A 23,818-nucleotide genomic window follows, 5' to 3' on the forward strand; every position below is an offset into this window, starting at 1 on the left:
GGCTCAGGGGATCCTTCCACCTCAGCCTCCCTAGTAGCTTGAAACAGGGTCTCACTCTTTCACCCAGGCTGGAGTGCAGTGATGTGATCATAGCTCACTGCAGTCTCAAACTCCCGGGATCAAGAGATCCTCCTGCCTCAGCCTCTTGAGTAGCTAGGACCATAGGTGCGTGCCACCATGCCTGGCTTGTTAATGTTTATTATATTTCATGACTATAGTGTCAAAATTAGCTTGTAGAGTGTGGTGAAGTCTTTTATTTAGAAAAGAAAGTCGTTGAAGAAAAATGGTTTAATATAGTTGAAAATTGGCCGGGCGCGGTGGCTCACGCCTGTAATCCCAGCACTTTGGGAGGCCGAGGCGGGCGGATCACAAGGTCAGGAGATCGAGACCACGGTGAAACCCCGTCTCTACTAAATATACAAAAAATTAGCCGGGCGCGGTTGTGGGCGCCTGTAGTCCCAGCTACTCGGGAGGCTGAGGCAGGAGAATGGCGTGAACCCGGGAGGCGGAGCTTGCAGTGAGCCGAGATCGCGCCACTGCACTCCAGCCTGGGCGACAGAGCGAGACTCCGTCTCAAAAAAAAAAAAAAAAAAAAAAAAAAAAAATATATATATATATATATATATATATAGTTGAAAATGAAGGCAGAATCATGAGATGGGGGCAAGGTCTGGCTCAAACGAAAGCCTACCACTTCAGACAGGGAAGGGCAGTGGTTCAGCATGTGTTTTCTGTTGTTAGACTTGCTTGGTTCAAATTCCTTCTCTGCTGCTTACTAGATGATAGCTCTGGAAAAGTGACCTCTCCTGTTGAGCCTCAGTATAGGAAAATAATATTTGCTAATAGTGCCAATACCTCATAGGGCTGTCAAGAGGATTTACGGACACACAGTCCTGGTACAGAGTAAATAATTCGTAGATGGTGATTGTTAATCATTACTCAGGTTTCAAGGTGCTTGCTTGCTTCCTGGAAGTGTCTTTCTAATTCAACTTAGCTTCCAAGGCTGGAAGAAATGATATTTACAAAAGACTAGGCAGAGTAGCCAGGCGCAGCGGCTCACGCGTGTAATCCCAACACTTTGCGAGGCCGAGCCCTGCGGATCGTTTAAGCTCAGGAGTTTGAGCCCAGCCAGGGCAACATGGTGAAACTCTGTCTCTACAAAAAAATACAAAAATTAGCCAGGCATGGTGGTGCATGCCTGTGGTCCCAGCTACCTGGGAGGATGAGGCGGGAGGATCGCTTGAGCCTGGGAGGCGAGGTTGCAGTGAGCCAAGGTCGCGTCACTGCACTCCAGCTTGGGCGACAGAGCAAGAATCCGCCTCAAAATAAATAAATAAATAAATAAATAAATAAATAAATAAATAAAGTAAATAAAAGACTAGGCGGAGACCTAGTTTATAGAGAGAGAATAAAACAATATCCAAACATGAGGTCTTTCAACAAGGTGCTTTATTGAAGGGCACAGTGTGAGTTGAGGCAGGTAGAGGTGGTGCTTTTGAGAGGTGATATTCAACTCTGACAATACTTCTTGCTGTCCAGGTTCTTGTGTTCCTTGTTATATGGAGCTTTTGAAAAGCAGATGGCAGCATTGCGGTCGCAGTTGCAAATGAAGGCCTCACACTCTTTGTTTTTGCCTGGAGAGGGACAAGAGGAGAGGACAGCCAAGGTGGACCCTGTTTTGTACAATCCAGGGGCAAGAAGAATTAACTGCAACAAGCCGGCAGCCATTCCACTGATGCACGTTTAGGGCTAACAGATTAAGCGAATACAAATACATCAGGATGCCCAGTTAAATTTGACTTTAAGATAAACAATGAATGCAATATTTGGGACATATACCCCCCAAAAAATTATCCATTGCTTAGCTGAGAGTCAAATTTATCTGGGCATCTTGTGTTTTTTTGTCTTGTTTTGTTTTGTTTTTAAGATGGAGTTTCCCTCTTGTCGCCCAGGCTGGAGTGCAATGGCGCGATCCTCAGCTCACTGCAACTTCCGTCTCCTGGGTTCAGGTAATACTCCTGCCTCAGCCTCCCGAGTAGCGGGGACTACAGGTGCTCGCCACCATGCCCAGCTAATTTTTGTATTTTTAGTACAGAGGGGGTTTCACCATGTTGGCCAGGCTGGTCTCGAACTCCAGACCTCAAGTGATCCACCTGCCTCAGCCTCCCAAAGTGCTGGAATACAGGCTTCAGCCACCATGCCCAGCCTAGTTTCTCTACTTTAAAGCATGTATTTTTAAAATTACGGAACATCCTTAAATTGAATACTACATAGACATTTAGAAAAATTAGGTATGCCTGCACATGGAAGTTTTCCCAAATAAAAAAAGCTAGTGTATGTCCCAAAAATCTGGAGGAATATGTAACTGGTTATCTTTGGGTAGCAGGATTATAGATGCCTTCCACTTTCCAAAATAGATATTTATGTAAAGTTTGAAGTTGCATTATTTTTGGCTTGTTTACTTTTGTAACCAAAATAAACAATAAGATTACATTTAAAATGCATTTAAACTTTATTACATGTAATTTATGTATCTCTGCTTACCTTCAGGAATCTTATTAGTTTTGTTTCTTTCCAATACTTTATTTTATTTGTTTATTTTTTTGAGACAGAGTCTCACTCTGTCACCCAGGCTGGAGTGCAGTGGTATGATCTCGGCCACTGCAACCTCCACCTCCCAGGTTCAAGCAATTCTCTTGCCTCAGCCTCCCAAGTAGCTGGGACTACAGGTGTGCATCACTACACCTGGCTAATTTTTGTATTTTTAGTAGAGATGGGGTTTCACCATATTGACCAGGCTGGTCTCGAACTCCTCACCTCAAGTGATCCACCCACCTTGGGCTTCCAAAGTACTGGGATTATAGGCGTGAGTCACTGTGCTCAACTGAGTTATTTTTAATTAATATGAACAAACGTCCTCTACTGCAGGTTTCTTGTCCTAGTTGCAAACATTAAAAAGAAATTGTGTGTGCGTGTGTGTGTGTGTGTGTGTATACATACGTGTATTTCCCTGGGGAGAGGGTTCATAGCTTTCAACAGATTTGTAAATTTGGCCTTCTAAAGTGGAACAGGAGGATGTATAAGCAAATTAAGCCATATTATTCAGTGATTAAAATAGTAACAATGGAAGAAATAGAAACAATAAAGGTCTGAGGCAATATGAAAAAGTCATGACAAGGTGATAAATGAAAAGGCAGAATGCAAGATTGTATCTATTCTGCAAAGCTGTCAAGATTGTTTTAAAAAAAGAAAACGAATGCATATCTAGGCTATGCATTCATCAATTATTTATTGAGCACCTACTATATGCCAGGCACTGCTCTAGATCTGGGGATATAGCAATAAAGAAAATAGACAGTAATTGGCCAGGCATGGTGGCTCATGCCTATAATTCCAGCACTTTGGGAAGCCGAGGCAGGCAGATCACTTGAGGTCAGGAGTTTGAGACCAGCCTGGGCAACATGGTAAAACCCCGTCTTTACTAAAAATACAAAAAATTAGCAGAGCGTGGTGGTGCACGCTTGTAATTCCAGCTGCTCAGGAGGCTTAGGCAGGAGAATTGCTTGAACCTGGGAGGCAGAGATTGCGGTGAGCTGAGTGGAGGTTGTGGTGATGGAGTGAGACTCTGTCTCAAAAAAAAAAAAAAAAAAAAAAAAAGGAAGAAAATAGACAGTAATCCCTGTTCTGTGGATCTTACATTCTATTGGAAAGATGCAATATAAAGAAATAAGTAGCCAGGCATGGTAGCTCATGCCTGTAATCCCAGCACTTTGGGAGGCCAAGGTGGGAGGATTGCTTGAAGCCAGGAGTTCAAGCCCAGTCTGGCCAATGTAGTGAGACCCTGTCTCTACAAAAAAATTTAAAAATTAGCCAGGCATGGTGGTGCACGCTTGTAGTCCCAGCTACTTGGGAGGCTGAGGTCAGCAGATCCCTTGAGCTCAGGAGGTTGAGGCTGCAGTGAGCTATGGTTGCACCGCTGTGCTCATGCCTGGGTGACAGAGCAAGACCCTGCCTCTAAATAACAACAACAAAAGCAAACCATCACCACTTACAAGCTGTGTGATCTTGGGCAAATAGCTCAGCCTTCTGAGCCTCAGTTTTCTTATCTGTTAAGCGAGGATAATAATTGTACCTATCCCATAGTGTTGTGAGGATTAAAGGAGACACTGCCCAGAACCAAGAAAATTATCACTAAATCATGGCTGTTATTACTATTATTTCCCCCCAGCCTACTGAGAACCTACTAGAATTCATAGGTCAAGGAAGGGGTAAACCTACTGCTGCAGGTGATCTCAGAGTTAGAGCACGAGTATGAGTAGGTGTGGGTGTACGGGTTGTCCAGCAGAAATTTACAGCTGCTCAGCTTCTTGGCCTGGTCGTAGCAGTTGTCATGTGTCTGGCAGCACCTGGAAAGTGGGAGGGACAGCTGAGATAGTAGTAAGGGCAGAGCAATAGGTCAGCCCTCACCTGCCCACTCTCAGGAACAGGTGGGGATGACTTCGCCAAGATGCTCCAGGAGAAATGATCCTATGGCTTGAAAAAATATAAGTCCTTTTATCATATATTTATTGGAAGCATTTTTTTTTTTTTTTTTTTTTTTTTTGAGGCAGAGTCTTGCTCTGTTACCCAGGCTAGACCGCAGTGGCACGATCTTGGCTCACTGCAACCTCCGACTCAGTCTCCCAAGTTGCTGGGATTACAGGCGCTCACCACCACGTCCAGCTAATTTTTGTGTTTTTGGTAGAGACAGAGTTTCACCATGTTGGCCTGGCTGGTCTCGAACTCCTGACCTCAAGTGATCCACCCGCCTTGGCCTCCCAAAGTGCTGGGATAACAGGCATGAGCCACCGCGCTTGGCCTGAAAGCGATTTTTAACATGGTTGCAAGCATACAGTAAAATCCTGTAATCAGAAGGTGCAGTGTGACACTTAACCGCTGCTAGAAAATGACACGTGGATTGTTGCTGTGATGTTTACTGTTGCCACATTCTGCCACTGGAGGGCAGCATCTCCCACTGTTTTGCATGTCGGTCATTGTTTCCATCTCTAACGGGGAGCGTTCGCTACAGGGTCCTCTTGGAACGTATTTCTTTATATGACAAGAGGTGAAAATATGTTATCCTTAGCAGATATGCAAGTCCCCTTTGTATGCCTCATGAGATCCTTGGCGTATGCCCCGCCCCGCCCCCGGCAGGCACTCCAGTTTTCCTCCAGGCGGATCACTTACTTGTCCAATTCATCCACGGGGGTGCCTGAGCCCCCCAAGCCACAGTAGCAGCCGTAGTTGTTGTATTCCAAGTAGGGGTCGCTCCCCGGGATCACACACTTGATCAATTTGCGGAACTGCCACACGGCCCGAGAGCTGATGCCGCTCTCGGCGGCAGCCACTGCAAGAAGACATAGCCAGAGTTCAAATCGGTCTGCCAGCACCCCGGGGACACACTGCCTTCCTGCTCCCTCGGGCCCCATGCTGCCTCCCTGACCCCTGCCAGCTGCCTCCTCCGAAAACCGTTGGACCCAGGAACCTGGTGAAGTGAAAGTGGGTAGAGGTTGTTGTTTTTTTTATTTTTTTTATTTTTTATTTTTTTAATTTTTTTTTTTTTTTTTTTTTTTTTTGAGACGGAGTCTCGCTCTGTCGCCCAGGCTGGAGTGCAGTGGCCGGATCTCAGCTCACTGCAAGCTCCGCCTCCCGGGTCTACGCCATTCTCCGGCCTCAGCCTCCCGAGTAGCTGGGACTACAGGCGCCCGCCACCTCGCCCGGCTAGTTTTTTGTATTTTTTAGTAGAGACGGGGTTTCACTGTGTTAGCCAGGATGGTCTCGATCTCCTGACCTCGTGATCCACCCGTCTCGGCCTCCCAAAGTGCTGGGATTACAGGCTTGAGCCACCGCGCCCGGCCGGTTTTTTTTTTTTTAAATGAAAACTTTATATATATAAAGTTTATATATATGTGTGTGTGTGTGTATGTGTGTGTGTGTGTATATATATATATATATTCTTTTTCTTCTTCTTTTTGGATCTCACTCTGTTGCTCCCGGGGGAGTGCAGTGGTGCAATCATGGCTCGCTGTAACTCAGTCTTCCAAGTAGCTGGGACTACAAGCATGGGCCACCACACCCCAGTAATGTTTTGTGTTGTTTGTGGATACGGGGTTTTGCCATATTGCCCAGGCTGGTCTCTGGGCTCCTGGATTCAAGGGATCCTACGGCCTCAGTCTCCCGAAGTGTGCTAGGATTACAGGCATGTGCCACCCAGCTAGGCCTGATAGTTTTTGTTTGTTTGTTTGTTTTGAGATGGAGTCTCGCTCTATCACCCATGCTGGAGTGCAGTGGCACGATCTCGGCTCATTGCAAACTCCACCTCCCGGGTTCATGCCATTCTCCTGCCTCAGCCTCCCTAGGCCAGAAAGTTTTAAACTATCTGCATTGTTTATCCAGTGAATATTTATTGAGCACTTACTACGTGCCAGGCTGTGTCCTAGGAGCTAGAGATATAGCAGTGAACAGATATAATAATAATAATACTCTCTAACCTCATGGAGCTTACAACCTAGTGGGAGAGAAAAACAATAATAAATGTGATAAGGCTGGGCGCGGTGGCTCACGCCTGTAATCCCACCACTTTGGGAGGCCGAGGCAGGGGAATCACGAGGTCAGGAGATAGAGACCATCCTGGCCAACACGGTGAAATCCCGTCTTTATTAAAAATACAAAAAAATTAGCTGGGCGTGGTGGCGGGCGCTTTTAGTCCCAGCTACTGGGGAGGCTGAGGCAGGAGAATGACGTGAACCCGGGAGGCGGAGCTTGCAGTGAGCCAAGATCGCACCACTGCACTCCAGCCTTGGTGACAGAGCAAGACTCTGTCTCAAAAAAAAATAATAATAATAATAAATGTGATAAGTAAGGAAACTGGATACTCCATTAGAAAGGGGAAAGATAGAGCAGGATGAGGAGAAACTGAAAGGGAGGTCAGCCAACCTGGCCAACATGGTGAAAACCTGTCTCTACTAAAAAAATACAAAAAAAATTAGCCGGGCATGGTGGTGTGTGCCAGTTACTTGAGAGCTACAAGTCCCAGCTACTTGAGAGGCAGAGGCAAGAGAATTATTTGAAACCAGGAGGCGGAGGTTGTAGTGATCTGAGATCACGCCACCGCACTCCAGCCTGGGTGACAGAGTGAGCCCCTGTCTCAAGAATAAAATAAAGTGAAATAAAAATTAAAATAATAACATAAAATAAAATAAAATAAATGGGAGGTTGGCCTAACTACTTAGTTGACTAAGGTGGGAGGATCACTTGAGCCCACGAGTTGGAAGCTGCGGTGAGCTATGATCACGCCACCGAACTCCAGCCTGGGCGATAGAGCAAGACCCTGTCTGGAAAAAGAAAATAAAGGCAAGCTTTCTTAGCTCAGGCAATCTGAGTTCAGATTTGCAGGTTGAAAAGGTGCCAGCCAGGCCGGGCGCGGTGGCTCAAGCCTGTAATCCCAGCACTTTGGGAGGCCGAGACGGGCGGATCACGAGGTCAGGAGATCGAGAGACCATCCCGGCTAACACGGTGAAACCCCGTCTCTACTAAAAAATACAAAAAAACTAGCCGGGCGAGGTGGCGGGCGCCTGTAGTCCCAGCTACTGGGGAGGCTGAGGCAGGAGAATGGCGTAAACCCGGGAGGCGGAGCTTGCAGTGAGCTGAGATCCGGCCACTGCACTCCAGCCTGGGTGACAGAGCGAGACTCCGTCTCAAAAAAAAAAAAAAAAAAAAAAAGAAAAGGTGCCAGCCTTGAGGGAACCCCAATAGAGGAGCCCTTAAGGCCCACTGGGAATCTCGAATTGAGACTGCGGGGCTGGCCAGCCCTGTCTACTGTGGCCTGTGGCCCCCATTCCGGAGGAGTTAGATCTTAGCTCACTTGGGAGAGAAAGGCGGGCGGAGCCCGGGAGACTTGCCTACCTGTGAGCAGCACAGCCAGCACAAGCAGTTTCATCCTGCAGTCAAGGAGGTGAGAGGAGAACTGAGATGACCAGTTTCGGTTATAGTCTTATAGTCCGTCTCCACACACCCCTGCCCAGATAAGGCTGGAGTGTTTGCTTTGCTTTGCTCTTGGCTGAGTCTGGGGCTGGCCTTGAATCTGTTGCAGGAATGACCCTGACAATTTGCCAGCAAGGGATCATTGGAAAACATGTTATGCATTTGTCCTTAGCAACTGTTAACCAAAGGGATGGTTTCTGGAGTTTTCAGAGCTCACAATCTTGACCCTCATACCCACCACTTTGTACTCAGCCCAGCTTCATGGGCTGGTTGGGGAAAGCAAAGCCATCAGTTCAGTCGGACGCTGGGATAAGGGAGACAAGAAGGAAGTGCAGCCTGGGCAACATAGAGAGACCTCATCTCTTAAAAAAAAAAAAAATGTTAACCAGGTGTGGTGATGGATTGCACCTGTGATCCCAGCAACTCAGGGGGCTGAGGTGGGAGGATCTCGTGATCTAGGGAGGTCAAGGCTGCAATGAACCGTGACTGAGCCTCTGCAGCAGAGTGAGACCCTATTTCAAAAGAAAAAAAAAAAAGATTGCTGCCTGCAGCCTCCATGTCTCATCAAGTGCCTGAATCTGTGCACTGGGTCTAGTTGAATAGTCCCATCAGTCATGCAGCTTGCAGATGAAGAGATAGGTTCAGAGAGGTGCGGTAACTTGCCCAAGATCACGCAGTTGGCAGACGACAAAATAGGGCTCCAGTTTAGATCTGTCTGATTCCAAGACACAGGGTTTATTTTATCCCACCACTCCCCTCTGCAGTGTGGGTTTGTGAGAAGAACCTGGGCTTTGGATTCCAAAGGCCTGGATCTAACTTATAGAATACTAAAGGACATTAGAACTGGCATATCAGAGTCCAGGCGCAGTGGCTCACGCCTGTAATCCCTGCACTTTGGGAGGCTGAGGCGGCAGATCACCTGAGTTGGGGAGTTCAAGACCCGCCTGACCAACATGGAGAAACCCCGTCTCTACTAAAAATACAAAATTAGCCAAGTGTGGTGGCGCATGCCTGTAATCCCAGCTACTTGGAATGCTGAGGCTGGAGAATGGCTTGAACCCTGGAGGCGGAAGTTGCGGTGAGCTGAGATGGCGCCACTGCACTCCAGCCTGGGGAACAAGAGCAAAACTCCATCTCAAAAAAAAAAAAAAAAAAAAAAAGAGAACGGTTACATCAAATATCGATATAACATTGTTTTGGTGAAATTCACATAGCATAACCACGTTTAAGTAAACAATTCAGTGACATTTAGTACCTTCACAGTGTTGTGCAACCATCACCTGTACGGGGTTCCAGAACATTTTCATCACTCCAGAAAGAAACCCTGTACCCATTAGCAGTCATACTCCCTCAGCCCCTGGTAACTGCTCATCTGCTTCTCTCTCTCTCTTTTTTTTTTTTTTTGAGACAGAGTTTTGCTCTCATCGCCCAGGCTGGAGTGCAGTGGCACAATCTCGGCTCACTGCAAACTCCGCCTCCCAGGTTCAGGCAATTCTCCTGCCTCAGCCTCCCATGTAGCTGGGAATTATAGGCACCTGCCACCATGCCTGGATAATTTTTGTATTTTTTGTACAGACAAGGTTTCACCATGTTGGTCAGGCTGGTCTCAAACTCCTGACCTCAGGTGATCCACACGCCTCAGCTTCCCAAAGTGCTGGGATTACAGGCATAAGCTACCTTGCCTGGTCTCTGATCTGCTTCTCTCGCTATAGATTTATAATTGGTTAACTTGGTGCTCTTCTGTTTCTATGTGACCTCTACAACAACCCTGTGGGGTAAGGAGGGCCTAGTTAATTTATTTATCTGTTTTTGTTTTGTTTTGTTTTGTTTTTAGAGACAAAGTATCGCTCTGTTTCCCAGGCTGATGTGCAGTGACACGATCATAGCTCACTGCAGCCTCAACCTCCTGGGCTCAAGCAATCCTCCCACCTCAGCGTCCCGATTAGTGGGGACTACAGACATGTGTCACCACACCTGGCTAATTAAAAAAAATTTTTTGGGCCAGGCACAGTGGCTCACACCTGTAATCCCAGCACTTTGGGAGGCTGAGGCGGGCAGATCACGAGGTCAGGTGATGGAGACCATCCTGGCTAACACGGTGAAACCCCGTCTCTACTAAAAATAAAAAAATAAGCCGGGGGTGGTGGCGGGCACCTGTAGTCCCAGCAACTCGGGAGGCTGAGGCAGAAGAATGGCGTGAACCCAGGAGGCAGAGCTTGCAGTGAGCCAGGACTGCTCCATTGGACTCCAGCCTGGGCGACAGAGCAAGACTCCATATAAAAAAAAATTTTTTTTTGGAGACAAGGCGTCTCCCTATGTTGCCCAGGCTGGTCTTGAACTCCTGGCCTCAAGTGATCCTCCCATCTAAGCCTCCCAAAGCATTGGGATCACAGGCATGAGCCACTGTGCCCAGCAACCTTGATAGTTTTGAGGAGTATTGGTCAGGATGACCCTCTCTTGGAATTTGTGTGTGTGTGTGTGTGTGTGTGTGTGTGTGTTTGTTGGAGTCTCACTCTGTTGCCCAGGCTGGAGTGCAGTGGCACAATCTCGGCTCACTGCAACTTCTTTCTCCCAGGTTCAAGTGATTTTTGTGCCTCAGCCTCTGAGTAGCTGGGATTACAGGCACATGCCACTGCGCCCAGCTGATTTTTATTTATTTATTTTTATTTATTTTTGAGACAGAGTCTCACTCTGTCACCAGGCTGGAGTGCGGTGGTGTGATCTCGGCTCACTGCAACCTCTGCCTCCCGGGTTGAAGTGATTCTCCCGCCTCAGCCTCCTGAGTAGCTGGGACTACAGGCGTGCACCACCACGTCCCCCTAATTTTTGTATTTTTAGTAGAGATGAGGTTTCACCATGTTGGCCAGGATGGTCTTGATTTCTTGACCTCGTGATCTGCCTGCATCGGCCTCTGAAAGTGCTGGGATTACAGGCGTGAGCCACTGTGCCCAGCTCTCTATTGGAATTTGTCCTATGTTTTTCTCATAATTAGATTAGAGTTATGGGTTTAGGGGAGGAAGACCACAGAGGCAAAATGCTGTTTCATCACATGGCTGCTTTATGTTTAATCATCTCTTTTCTGGGCCGGGCACAGTGGCTCACGCCTGCAATCCCAGGGCTTTGGGAGGCCGAGGCAGGTGGATCACCTGAGGTCAGGAGTTCAAGACCAGCCTGACCAACATGGTGAAACCCCATCTCTACTAAAAATACAAAATTAGCCGGGTGTGGTGGTGCGCACCTGTAATCCCAGCTACTTGGGAGGCTGAGGCAGGAGAATCACTTGAACTCGGGAGGCATAGGTTGCAGTGAGCCAAGATTGTGCCACTGCGCTCTAGCCTGGGCAACAGAGCAAGACCCTGTCTCAAAAAATAAATAAAAATAGAAATGAAATACCATTAAAAATTCAGTTTCTTGGTCACAATAGCTACATTTTGAGGCTCATAGACACACGTGGTGGGTGGCTGCCAGATTGGCAGCCAAAGAATGTTTCCATGATCCCAGAAGGTTCTGTTGGATAGGGCTGCTGTGGATTGTCACAGAGCCTGTCTCAGGGCTGCCCCATGGGAGGTGGGGGCTATGAGAACTAATGAAGGGGGCCTTGGGTAGGTCAGAATCCCGCATCAGCTTGACTGAATGGCCCTGCCTCTGCAGCCCCAGAATGAGTGGAGTCTGCCCAAGCACAGCGAAGCCTTGCCCAGCAAAATCTTCAGTCCCTCTTATGTGGGTTCCTTGGGGTCATAACAAGACAGAGGACCAGGCACTGCTCCTAGATTTAGGCCTGAAGGACACTAAGTGGGTGACTGGGGTGGCTCAAAGAAGGAGAAGCAGCTGTGGTTGCAAGTAAAGTTATTAATTAACCTTTTATCCAGGCTGGAGTGCAGTGGCACAATCTTGGCTCACTGCAACCTCCACCTCACAGGTTTAAGTGATTCTCTTGCCCCAGCCTCCTGTGTAGCTAGGACTATAGGCATGTGCCACCACGCCTGGCTAATTTTTGTATTTTTATTAGAGATGGTGTTTTGCCATGTTGGCCAGGCTGTTCTCAAACTCCTGGCCTCAAGTGATCCACCCGCCTCGGTCTCCCAAAATGCTGGGAATACAGGCGTGAGGCACTGCACCTGGCTATGAATTACTATTAACCGAGTGCTAACTCCATCCCAGGTCCCATATGCTAAGAACCTGGCACAAAGGTTGAGGTAGGTCCAAGTACAAACTTCATTTTATAGAGAAGACAGCTGAGGCTGAGAGAGGTTAAGTGACTGCCCCAGAGTCACACACCAGGACCAAGGTAAGAGTTGGATTTGGTTCTCATGCTACCATCTCAGGCCAGGGAGTACCGAAAGTCCCTTGAGGAAGGAAGAGATTCAGTTCAACCTACGACTTCCCTCCTTCCCCAGCCCATGAAAGCCTTCCTAAGGACAATCTGGACAAACTCCACGTGCTGGAGTTTAGACAAAGCACCTGGTGGGGAGGGGGTCAGGTTGCTGCCACAACCTTCTCCCCCTGGAAAGAGACATGCTAACTCTTGACAGCCCAGACCTCTGAGGCCCCGGCCACAGAGGTGACAGTATAAGGGACCTGGAAGGGCACTGGGTAGCTCCCCAAGGCCCTGTGCTCTTTGTACCTTGACCTTCCACCACCCCAGATCCCTGCACAGGTGTGCAAAGCATAGCCTCTCCCAGCCTGGGAAAAACACACTCTTCAGTGGAAAGTACAGCTAAGCATAGCTTCTTGACTCCTTCAGGTGATGGCATACCCACACTTTAGCAAGGTCACGTCTTCTTGGCTTCTAAAGGGTAAGGCTCCTGTTTCTAGGAAGTGCTTGACAGCAGCTGCCAGCTACCATTTGCTGAGTGTTTCTCTACGCTTGGCATTGTGCAAGCACTGTGCTTTACATATGTTGTCTTTCAGCCTAACAACACTCTTCTGATATAGTTATTATTGCTGTGATGGTTGTCATCATCTTCCCCATCTTATAGATGATGAAGCAGGTTCAGAGAGTTTAAGTAACTTTCTCAAAGTCACATGGCTAGAAGGTGGTGGAGAAAAAATTTGAACCTGTGTCTACCTGCCTCTGATTCCTGCTCTCTCCAGTGATAACAACAGCAGCAGCAGCAGCAATTAACATGCTGTGAGGCTGTGCTAGGAAGGATACTAAGAGCCTTGCATAGGCTAGCCCACCATCAGGTGCCAAGGAGCAAGTTGAGGCAGTATACCGGTTTATTTATTTTTTATTTATTTATTTATTTTTGAGACGGAGTCTCACTCTGTCGCCCAGGCTGGAGTGCAGTGGCACGATCTCGGCTCACTGCAAGCTCTGCCTCCCAGGTTCCCGCCATTCTCCTGCCTCAGCCTCCCGAGTAGCTGGGACTACAGCCGCCCGCCACCACACCCGGCTAATTTTTTTGTCTTTTTTAGTAGTGATGGGGTTTCAGTGTGTTAGCCAGGATGGTCTCCATCTCCTGACCTCGTGATCCGCCTGCCTCGGCCTCCCAAAGTGCTGGGATTACAGGCGTGAGCCACTGCGCCCGGCAATATACCAGTTTAATGAAAACTTTTTCCACTTCCAAAGCCAGCATCCTCAGTGTCCGGATCTTCCTGACAGCCCCCTAACTGCTACAATGGCACTGTCTACCTCCCCATCTATCCAGAGAAGGGATAATGTAGTTAGTGGTTCCCAAACTTGACTGATCCCTGGACTCCGCTGGAAAACTTGAAGAGTGATATAGCCCTGGCATGATGGCTCAGGCTTACAATCCCAGCTACTCGGGAAGCTGAGGCGGGAGGATTGCTTGAGTCAGGAATTCAAGGCCTACATTGTGCTGTGATTGCACCACTCTACTCCAGCCTGGGCAACAGAGGGAGACCCTGTTTCAAAAAAAAAAAAAAAAGGTAATACAGATTATTGGAACATAATACATGCAGGTTGGGTATAGGATCTCGCTCTCTCTTTTTTTTTTTTTTTTTTTTTTGAGATGATGTCTGGTTCTGTCACCCAGGCTGGAGTGCAGTGGCATGATCTTGGCTCATGGAGAACCTCTGCTAGGGGTACTGCTATACAGATAACCTGAAACTATAGATGTGACTTTGGAATTGGATAACAGGCAGAGGTTGGAACAGTTTGTGGGGGGCGCTCAGAAGAAGACAGGAAGATGTGGGAAAGCTTGGAACTTCTTAGAGACTTGTTGAATGGTTTTGACCAAAATGCTGATAGTGATATGGATAATGAAGTCCAGGCTGAGGTGGTCTCAGATGGAGATGAGGAACTTACTGGGTACTGGAGCAAAGGTAATTCTTGCTATGCTTTAGCAAAGAGACTGGTGGCATTTTGCCTCTGCCCTAGACATCTGTGGAACTTTGAACTTGAGAGAGACTATTTAGGTTATCTGGCAGAACAAAATTCTAAGCAGAAAAGCGTTCAAGAGGTGATGTGGCTTTTTCTGAAAGCATTCTATCATGTGCATTCACAAAGAGATGGTTTGAAATTGGGACTTATGTTTAAAAGGGAAGCAGAGCATAAAGGTTTGGAAAACTTGCAGCCTGACCATGTAGTAGAAAAGGAAACCTCATTTTCTGGGAAGTCCAGCTAGCTGCAGAAATTTGCATAAGTAACAAAAAGCCAAATGTGTTAATGGCCAAGACCATGGGGGAAAATGTCTCCAGAGCACATCAGGAATCTTCATGGCAGCCCCTCCCATCACAGGCACAGAGGCCTGGGACAGAAAAATGGTTTCATGGGTCAGACCCAGGGCCCCATTGCTCTGTGTAGCCCCCAGACATGGTGCAGTAGACTTCTGCCTGGATATCCAGGCATTTTCATATGTATTAGTCAGTTTTCATGCTACTGATAAAGACATACCCAAGACTAGGAAGAAAATAAAGGTTTAATGGATTTACAGTTCCACCTGGCTGGGGACGCCTCCACAATCATGGCAAAAGGTGAAAGGCACGTCTCACACGGTGGCAAGACAAGAGAAGAGACCTTGTGTAGGAAAACTCCCCCTTATATAATCATCAGATCTCGTGAGAGCTGGTACCAATTCTCTGTATTAGTCTGTTCTCACACTGCTATAAAGATACTACCTGAGACTGGGTAATTTATCAAGAAAGGAGGTTTAGTAGTTCCACATGGCTGGGAAGCCTCAGGAAACTTACAATCATGGCAGAAGGCAAAGGGGGAGCAAGGCAAGTCTTAAATGGCAGCAGGAGAGAGAGAGCAGAGTGGGGAGTGCTACTTTTTTTTTTTTTTTTTTTTTTTGTAGACAGAGTCTCGCTCTGTAGCCAAGGCTGGAGTGCAGTGGCACAATCTCGACCTCGGCTCACTGCAAGCTCCGCCTCCCGGGTTCACGCCATTCTCCTGCCTCAGCCTCCTGAGTAGCTGGGACTACAGGCTAATTTTTTGTATTTTTAGTAGAGATGGGGTTTCACCGTGGTCTCAATCTCCTGACCTCGTGATCCGCCCGCCTTGGCCTCCCAAAGTGCCGGGATTACAAGCGTGAGCCACCGTGCCTGGCCGGGAGTGCTGCTTTTAAACCACTGGATCTTGTGAGAACTCACTATCATGAGAACAGCATGGGGGGAACCACCCTCATGATCCAATCACCTCCCACCAGGTCCTTCCCTGGGGATTACAATTCCAGATGAGATTTGGGTGGGGACACAGAGCCAAACCATATCACTCACATACTTCTTTTTTATTGGCTATTTTAAAGCAAATCATAGCTCTCAAGTCATTTTATTCATAAGCACTTCTGTATGCATTTCAAACTTTAAGGATTTTTTTATTCTGGTAAAAAACACATAAAGTTTACCATCTTAACCATATTTGAATAGGCAGTTCAGTAGTGTTCAGTATATTCACACTGCTAACCTTTTTCATCTTGCAAATCTGAAACTGCACCCATTAAACAACTCTCCTTTCCCCTTGCCCTAGCCCCTGGTAACCACCATTCTACTTTTTGTTTCTATGAATTTGACTAATCTCAGTACTTCATGTAAGTGGAATCGTATAGTATTTCATCCACAGTCTTATTTCACATAACACAATGTAACCTGATGTCCTCAAGGTTCATCCATGTTGTAGTATATGCCAGAATTCCCTCTTTTTTTTTTTTTTTTTTTTTTGAGACAGAGTCTTGCTCTGTTGCACAGGCTGGAGGTTGGAGTGCAGTGGCACTATCTTGGCTCACTGCAACCTCCACCTCCTGGGTTCAAATGATTCCCCTGCCTCAGCCTCCCAAGTAGCTGGCATTACAGGTGCCCACCACCATGTCTGACTAATTTTTGTATTTTTAGTAGAGACAAGGTTTCACCAGGTTAGCCAGGCTGGTCTTGAACTGCTGACCTCAGGTGATCCACCTGCTTTGGTCTCCCAAAGTGCTGAGATTATAGGCATGAGCCACAGCACCCAGCCCAATTTCCTTCCTTTTTAAGGCTGACTAAATAGTCCATTGTATGGATAGACCACATTTTATGTATCCATTTATCCATTGATGGACTTTTGGGTTGTTTCTACCTTTTGGCTATCATGAATACTGCTGCTGTGAACACTGGCGTACAAGTATCTGTTTGAAGGGCTGGGTCCGGTGGTGCACACCTGTAATCCCAGCAATGAGTGTGAAGTGGTATCTCATTGTCAACACTAAGCTCTGAGTCAAGTGGAAAGTAAAGACCTTCCCAGGAGGAAGGCAGGAGGGAGAAGGTGCAGAGAATATTTAAAAATATCCACACTGATTATTTAAGCTAAAGGCACTTGAAAAACAGCAAGAACAAGATGATCACCCTCACCTTTGTGCTGTTTCTTAAAGGCAGAAGATGATGAAATTCCTGAGTGAAAGACCCCCAACCAGTACTGGAAGGAAAGGCAACATCCTTATCTTCAAGGGCGAGAAGCTGGTACCGAGATAATTCTGTGCAGACCCTTGTTAAAGTAACTTAAAAAAATTTTTTTTGAGACAGGGTCTTGCTCTGTCACCCAGGCTGGAGTACAGTGGTGCCATCTCAGCTCACTGCAGCCTCTGTCTCCCTGGCTCAAGCAATCCTCCCATCTCAGCCTCCCAAGTAGCTGAGACTACAGGCCTGCACCACCATCCATCGGCTAATTTTTGTATTTTTTTGTAGAGATGGGGTTTTACCATATCACCCAAGCAGGTCTCGGACTCCTGGACTCAAGGGATCCGCCTGCCTCAGCCTCCCAAAGTGCTTTGATTACCGTTGTGAGCCAGTGTGCCCAGCCAAAATAGGTTTTTTTTTTCTTTGAGACAGAGTCTCACTCTGTCACCCAGGCTGGCATGCAGTGGCGTGACCCTGGCTCACTGCAACCTCTGCCTCCTGGGCGCATTCTTGTGCCTCAGCCTCCCGAGTAGCTGGGACTACAGGTGCATGCCACCATACCCGGCAAATTTTTTGTATTTTAGTAGAGATGGGGTTTCACCATGTTGCCCAGGGTGGTTTTGAACTCCTGAGCTCAGGCGATCCACCCGCCTTGGCCTCCCAATGAGGCGCCTTGGCCTCATTGGGATGAGGCCTCCCAATCCCTTGGCCTCACTCCCTGGGATTACAGGCGTGAGCCACCATGCCTGGCCCAAGATAGCTATCATCTTTTAAGCTTCTCCAACATAATTGAGTGGCTTTTTCATAATTGACTATTCTTTGTCCAATCCAGTATATAAGTAACTCTAACTGCTGCTTTAGGTCTTCATTTCTCTCTCTCTTTTTGAGAGTGAGAGCATCTTGCTCTGTCCTCCAGGCTGGAATGCAGTGTCAAGAACACGGCTCACTGCAGCCTGCAACTCCCAGGGCTCAAGCAATCTTCCCACCTCTGTCCCCTGAGTAGCTGAGACCACAGGCTTGTGCCACCATGCCTAAATAATTTAATATTTTGTATAGATGAAGGTCTCGCTATGTTGCCCAGGCTGGTCTTGAACCTCTGGTCTCAAGCACTCCTTTTGCCTCAGCCTCCCAAAGTACAGGTATGAGCCACCACACTGCCTTCATTTCTTTATGGAGGCTCCCATGCCACGCACAACTTTTGATAAATAGATGTGTATGCTTTTCTCCTGTTCTTTTTTTTTTTTTTTTTTGAGACAGAGTCTCACTCTCACCCAGGCTGGAGTGCAGAGGCATGATCGTGGCTCACTGCAGCCTCCACCTCCCGGGTTCAAGCGACTTTCCTGCCTCAGCCTCCTAATTCGCTGGGACTACAGGCGCCCACCCCCACGCTCGGCTAATTTTTGTATTTTTAATAGACACGGGGTTTCGCCACATTGGCCAGGCTGGTCTCGAACTCCTGATCTCAAGTCATCTGCCCACCTCTGCCTCCCACAGTGCTGGGATTATAGGCATGAGCCACCATGACTGGCCCTATTCATCTATCTTGTGTCAATTTAATTCTTGGATCCTGCCAGGACGCTAAGAGGATGGAGGTGAGTCCTGCCATCCCTACAGCAGGAAAATGAGGTATCCCTTAATGCACAGAGACATAAGACACTCACAAGCCCAGCAACGTTTTCAAATAATTTATTAGGAATTTAAAACTGAAAATAAAACCTGGAAAAAGAAGTTACAGATGTGGAGAGAAGAGACACCGGAGGGTGGTAACTTGCTGGCTTCGAAACACCATGTAACATCTTAAAAAAAAAAAAAAATTCCCCAAACAAATCAGAAAACGGAATTCCAGGGTCCTGAGCCCATGGTTGGGCCCAGTGGGGTGGAAGGGTATGGGGATAGGGGAGAGGGAAGCTAAGTGTCTCAGGACTCAGCTCAAACGTGTAGAAAATTAAAAATAAAAACCAATAAAATGCAGCTTCTCTTTTATTAGGAAACATTAAAAAAAAAAAAAAAACCAAAACACGAACAGCCGCGCATCTCAGTAACAAAGATTATTGCTTTGTGTTCTCAGGGCTGGTAGGTTAAGCACCTCACACAGACAATTAACTCTCCAAAGGCGGGGTTTCCGGGTGGGGGCGATGCTGGGGAAGAGAGCTCAGGCCCTGGGCCTCAGAACTGGGGGACAGGGACACACAGAAGGGGGATGGCAGTGGGTGGGCCTTGGCCCTGCCACGCCAGCCAGGCCACTGTTCATGAAGGTCCAATGCCCTGAACATCTCTTTTTCCTTGGAAGGGGGCTCTGGGGTGAGGGCTGCCAAGGGACTCTGGCTGTGGGGTCATCCTGGTGGGAAACTTCAGTGAGAGAATGTGGGGGTTCCCTGAGACGCCCTTTGCTTTCCCCTGGGGTCTGCCCTTGCCAGAGCGTCCCCTGGTGCCCACTCATTGCGGGGGTCGAGGAGGAAGAGGGGACAGACTGAGCAGAAACCATGAAGACCCAGCCTAGGTAGGGGGCAGGGGAGACCTTTGGAGAGTTAATTCCCGTCCAGCAGTGTCTCCGGGCAAGCCCTGCTCTTCCCGCGCCCTTTGCCCCCACACTGGGTTTTCGGGGTGGGCAGGTCCAACCAAGGCCTTGACCCCGAGGGCCTGAGAGAGCGGGCCTGCCGTGGCCACAGCTGAGGCCTGCAAGCTTACAGTAACGGTGTCTGAGGGGACAGAAACAGGGGAGGGGGGAGCCCCTCACCCCCGAGGGGCCTTAGAGAGGGGTGGGCACATCACCTCACAGTATTTACATATGATACAGGACGGGATGGTTCCAGGGGCTCGGCCTGGCCTCCCTGCAGCCCTGCCCTCCTCTCCAGGGCTGGAGGGAGGAAGCTAGGGGCCCACAACCCAGATAGACACTTTGTTCTCAGCTGGTGGGGGGCACCTGGCCCCTTGCCCCCTGCGGCCTGGGGCTTCACATTCACAAACCTAGAAATAGTTTAAAAACGGTTTCTTAAAAAAAAAAAAAACAAAAAAAAAAACAAAAAAAAAAGGAAAGAGTAAAGGAGGGGAAATCAGAATAAAAAACAGGGGTTGGGGCTGCGGCCTGTAGCAGGCTCCCTCCGCCTTCACTCTAGCTATGCACAAATCCAAAAGCCTTCTGGGGAGGGGCTGGTCCTAGGGGGGCGCGGCAGGGAGGGAGGGACCAGAGGGCTGGGGTGGGCAACCGGCTAATCCAAAATAAATAAAAGCAGGGCCGGGAGAGGGGCGGGTGGGGATGGGGGCAAGGGCGAAGAGGGGGACGTTAGTAGGGGAGCCAGACGCTGTCGGGGGGTAGCAGGGCAGGGGCCGGGCCCGGGGAGTGGGGGGCAGGCAGTAGCGGGTCCGCGTCGCTGCGGGGGAGGGGGCGGCGGCTGCGGCTGAGGTCTCCCGCCCCCTCGCTGGCTCACTCGTGGTCCTCAGTCAGCTGCAGGCTGGGGCGCTGGGAACACAGCCAGGAGATTATGGGGGCTCCTGGGGCACACGCAGCCCTCCCCAGTCCTCTCCCAGAAGAGATTTGTTCATTAACTATCCACTTTTTTCTTCTTACTTTTTTTTTTTAGAGACAGGGTCCAGCTCTGTTGCCCAGGCTGGAGTGCAGTGCAGTGGCAGTGATCATAGTTCACTGCAGCCTCAACCTCCTAGGCTCAAGTGATCCTCCTGCCTCAGCCTCCTGAGAATCTGGGATTACAGGTAATATCTGGGACTACAGGGGAAGGCAAACACACCCTGCTCATTTTTGTTGTTGTAGCAGAGATGGGGATTCACTATATTGCCCAGGCTGATCTTGAAGTCTTGGTCTCAAGCCATCCTCCAGCCTTGGCCTCCTAAAGATCTGGGATTACGAATGTGAGCCACTGCACCCAGCCAGACTTTGCACTTTCTGTTCCCTGGTTGGATGGCTCTTTCCCCAGATTTTGAATGGCTGGATTTATTCAAATGTCACCTTCTCAGAGATACCTTCTCTGAACCCCACATCTAAAATAGCCCTGTGATGCACAATCTGGAATTATCTCATACGTTCACTTGATTTTTGTCCTGTGAAATGAGAGAAGACTTTGTCCGTCTTGTTCATCCCTCTTTCCTGGAATAGGGCTCATAAATGAATGGGTGAATGCACAGAATATCATGGGCTCACAGTCTCCCGCCATCTGGATAGACACTGTGATGGCCGTGTACACAGTCCCACAAGTCAAGGTATCCTGTTGCTTTTTTGTTTGTTTGTTTGTTGAGGTGGAGTCTTGCTCTGTTGCCCAGGCTGGAGTGCAGTGGCCTGATCTCGGCACACTGCAGCCTTTGCTTTCTGGTCCAAGCAATTCTTGTCCCTCAGCCTCCCGAGTAGCTGGGATTACAGGTGCACACCACCACACCAGCCAAGTTTTGTATTTTTAGTAGAGATGGGGTTTTACCATGTTGGCCAGGCTGGTCTAGAACTCCTGACCTCAGGTGATCCGCCCACCTCGGCCCCCGAAAGTGCTGAGCTTATAGGCGTGAGCCACCGCACCTGGTCAAGGTATCCTGTTTTGATAGCTGTGTACTATACCACTATACACATACACTAATTTGTTTAACCACTCTCCTTTTGATGGATATTTCAGTTATTTGCAGTTTTAAAAATAAATGCCTAGAAGTGGAATTGTTGGGTGTAAGGGCATGAATGTTTGAAACAGGAACAAACATTGCCAGACTGTCCCGGGAACCCCTGAGCCACTGTACTTACTTGTTTCTCCCGTATCTTTATCAATGCTGGCAGTGTTCAGCTTAAAAAACCTTTGTGGCTGGGCCCAGTGGCTCATGCCTGTAATCCCAGCACTTTGGAAGGCCGAGGCAGAGGAGGATCGTTTGAGCCAGGAGTTCAAGACCAACCTGGGCCGCATAATGAGACCCCATCTCTACAAAAAATTTTTAAAAAAATCTTAGCCAGGCATGGTGGCTTGTTCCTGTGGTCCCAGCTACTTGGGAGGCTGAGGTGGAGGATGGCTTGAGCCTAGGAGTTCCAGGCTGTGGCGACCTGTGACTGCACACTGCACTCCAGCCTGGGTGACAGTGAGACCCCATCTCTATTAAAAATAATAATAATAATAATAAAAGGGCCAGGCACGGTGGCTTACCCCTGTAATCCCAGCACTTTGGGAGGCCGAGGCAGATGGATCACTTGAAGCCAGGAGTTTGAGACCAGCCTGGCCAACATGGCAAAACCCGCCTCTGCTAAACCAAAAAAATACCAAAATTAGCCAGGCGTGGTAGCACATGCCTGTAATCCCAGCTACTCGGGAAGCTGAGACATGAGAATTGTTTGAACCCAGGGGACGAGGTTGCAGTGAGCCAAGACTGTGCCACTGCACTCCAGCCTGGGAGACAGAGCGAGACTCCATCTAAAAAAATAGAATAAAAAATAATAAAAGATCTTAAAAAATCTTTGTGGCAAACCCTGGTGGCTCACACCTGTAATCCCAGCACTTTGGGAGACCAGGGCAGGAGGATCCCTTGAGCCCAGGAATTTGAGACTAGCCTGGGCAACACAGTGAAACCTTGTCTCTACAAAAAAAGTAAAAAAATTAGCCAGGCATGGTGGCATGTGCCTGCAGTCCCAGCTACTTGGGAGGAGTCTGAGGTGGGAGGATCCCTTGAGCCCAGGAGGTCTGGGTGACAGAACGAGATCTTGTCTCAATAATAATAATCTTTGCCAACCTGATAGGTGGGATGTGAAGCCTTACTGTTGCTTTGATTTCTGTGTTTAAATGGAGTAGGGTGAGCAGCTTTTCATGTTTATTGACCACAGCTGGTATAAAGATCTGTCTCCCCTGGGACTGTGACTCTTGAGGGCAGGGATGGGGTCTGTGTCCGAGATTCGATGGCCCAGGACAGGCTTCCCCAGTGCCACCCCACCACCTGTCCCCACCTCCCCCCCCATCCTCACCTCCTGCCACCGTCCCCTGCTTCAGTGGTACCCATTGGTGAAGGCTGTGGCAATCAAAGGGCCCTGAAAAGGAAAGCATTTGACTCCTAGACTCCTGGGAAAGTAGAGGAAGATCAGGGGCTCCTTCTCTCTCTGCAGGACATCTGAGGTGAGGCGCAGACCCCTCTATACCTGCCTGGATCGTCCCCCCATTGCAGGTCTGCCTTCCCAGATCGCCCGCCACTGCAGGTCTGCTCAAAGATTCTCCAACAAAGGGCCAGGGAATCTGCACAAACCAGTACCCTGGATAAAACCAGGGCACCCCGGGCTGGAATCGAACCTCCATGCGAGCAGAGACGCCATGTGTCTCATTTTCACCTAGAGCCCACTATGCCTGGCATTCAGAGGCGATAGCTAAGTGTCCACTGAATGAATGATAACCCCCACTGTTCTTCCTTACTGACTCTTTCTCCATTCATCCTCCCTCACCCTCCTTTTGCCCCCAAAGACAAAGAAAGTCTCTCCCTTCCCCAACTTGGGGGTCTCTCAAGGTGTGGGGGGTGAGGTGGAGGCCGCCAGGCCTGGCCACTCACCCCAAGACTGTGGCCGAAGCCGGTGCTGGGGGCAGGGCTGGCGGCGCTGATGTAACTGCTGACCCCCGAGTCCTGGTTGGCTGCCCCGTAGAGCTCAGCCATGGGGCCGGGGCTGGTGGTCCCCAGGAAGCCCCCTGTGCGGCTGGGAGTCGAACCTGGAGGGGGAGCCATCGTCCAGGGGTGAGAGCCTGGCAACCCAGAAAGAAGACGGTGATAGCCCCGGCGCTCTCTGCCACCCCACGGCACACCCTCAAGCCTGTCCCACCCACCCTGACCTGGACCCCCACATTTCAGGAAGTCCTGTGGGCCCACCTCCTGGAGATCTCCCCACACCCACCCACCCAGTCACCCCAGCCCTGACCCCCATCATCTCATCTGACCACTCAGCAGCCTCCTCTCCTGAGCCCCTTCCCAACCTCACCCCACCTGGCAACTGAATGCATGTTCTAAACCC

At 48.8% G+C, this 23,818-nt stretch overlaps 3 protein-coding genes across 13 annotated transcripts in view; 1 reads left to right on the forward strand and 2 right to left on the reverse strand.

The window, feature by feature from the left end:
• SIRT4 (sirtuin 4) overlaps positions 1 to 8,401 on the forward strand; it is a 40,159-nt gene extending 31,758 nt beyond the window's left edge. The window contains exons 5-6 of the transcript XR_013401563.1: positions 1,928 to 2,009; positions 7,647 to 8,401. The gene's annotated coding sequence lies outside the window, so the exon portion shown is untranslated. The remainder of the gene's footprint in view (positions 1 to 1,927; positions 2,010 to 7,646) is intronic.
• Positions 1,433 to 8,085, reverse strand: PLA2G1B (phospholipase A2 group IB). The gene is made up of 4 exons (XM_001088684.5): positions 7,945 to 8,085; positions 5,227 to 5,386; positions 4,279 to 4,406; positions 1,433 to 1,634 (listed from the first exon to the last, which is right to left on the reverse strand). The coding sequence occupies exons 1-4, from the start codon at positions 7,976 to 7,978 to the stop codon at positions 1,510 to 1,512; spliced, it is 447 nt and encodes a 148-aa protein (XP_001088684.1). The 5' UTR covers positions 7,979 to 8,085; the 3' UTR covers positions 1,433 to 1,509.
• A 10,123-nt stretch (positions 8,402 to 18,524) lies between the features above and the next one.
• MSI1 (musashi RNA binding protein 1) overlaps positions 18,525 to 23,818 on the reverse strand; it is a 28,223-nt gene continuing 22,929 nt past the window's right edge. For 6 of the 11 annotated variants that reach the window (XM_077955422.1, XM_077955419.1, XM_028829981.2 and 3 more), the window contains 3 exons: positions 23,365 to 23,552; positions 22,793 to 22,855; positions 18,525 to 20,314 (listed from right to left, as the gene is read on the reverse strand). In XM_077955422.1, coding sequence (XP_077811548.1) covers positions 22,814 to 22,855; positions 23,365 to 23,552 — 230 coding nt within the window. In that variant the 3' untranslated portion in view covers positions 18,525 to 20,314; positions 22,793 to 22,813. Of the gene's footprint in view, positions 20,315 to 22,792; positions 22,856 to 23,364; positions 23,590 to 23,818 lie in introns of all 11 variants that reach the window. The other 5 variants (XM_077955421.1, XM_028829982.2, XM_028829980.2 and 2 more) reach the window with 2 other exon arrangements.

Source organism: Macaca mulatta, chromosome 11 (assembly GCF_049350105.2).
Source record: "Macaca mulatta isolate MMU2019108-1 chromosome 11, T2T-MMU8v2.0, whole genome shotgun sequence".
NCBI lineage: Eukaryota > Metazoa > Chordata > Mammalia > Primates > Cercopithecidae > Macaca > Macaca mulatta.

What these genes read in the sequence shown, in the direction of transcription:
- PLA2G1B (XM_001088684.5), bottom strand. Translation starts at nt 7,978, where the DNA reads ATGAAACTGCTTGTGCTGGCTGTGCTGCTCACAG. An exon ending in GCTGGCTGTGCTGCTCACAG is followed by an intron (nt 5,387 to 7,944) that starts GTAGGCAAGTCT and finishes GTCTTCTTGCAG; the next exon opens with TGGCTGCCGCCGAGAGCGGC. An exon ending in CCCGTGGATGAATTGGACAA is followed by an intron (nt 4,407 to 5,226) that starts GTAAGTGATCCG and finishes CCCACTTTCCAG; the next exon opens with GTGCTGCCAGACACATGACA.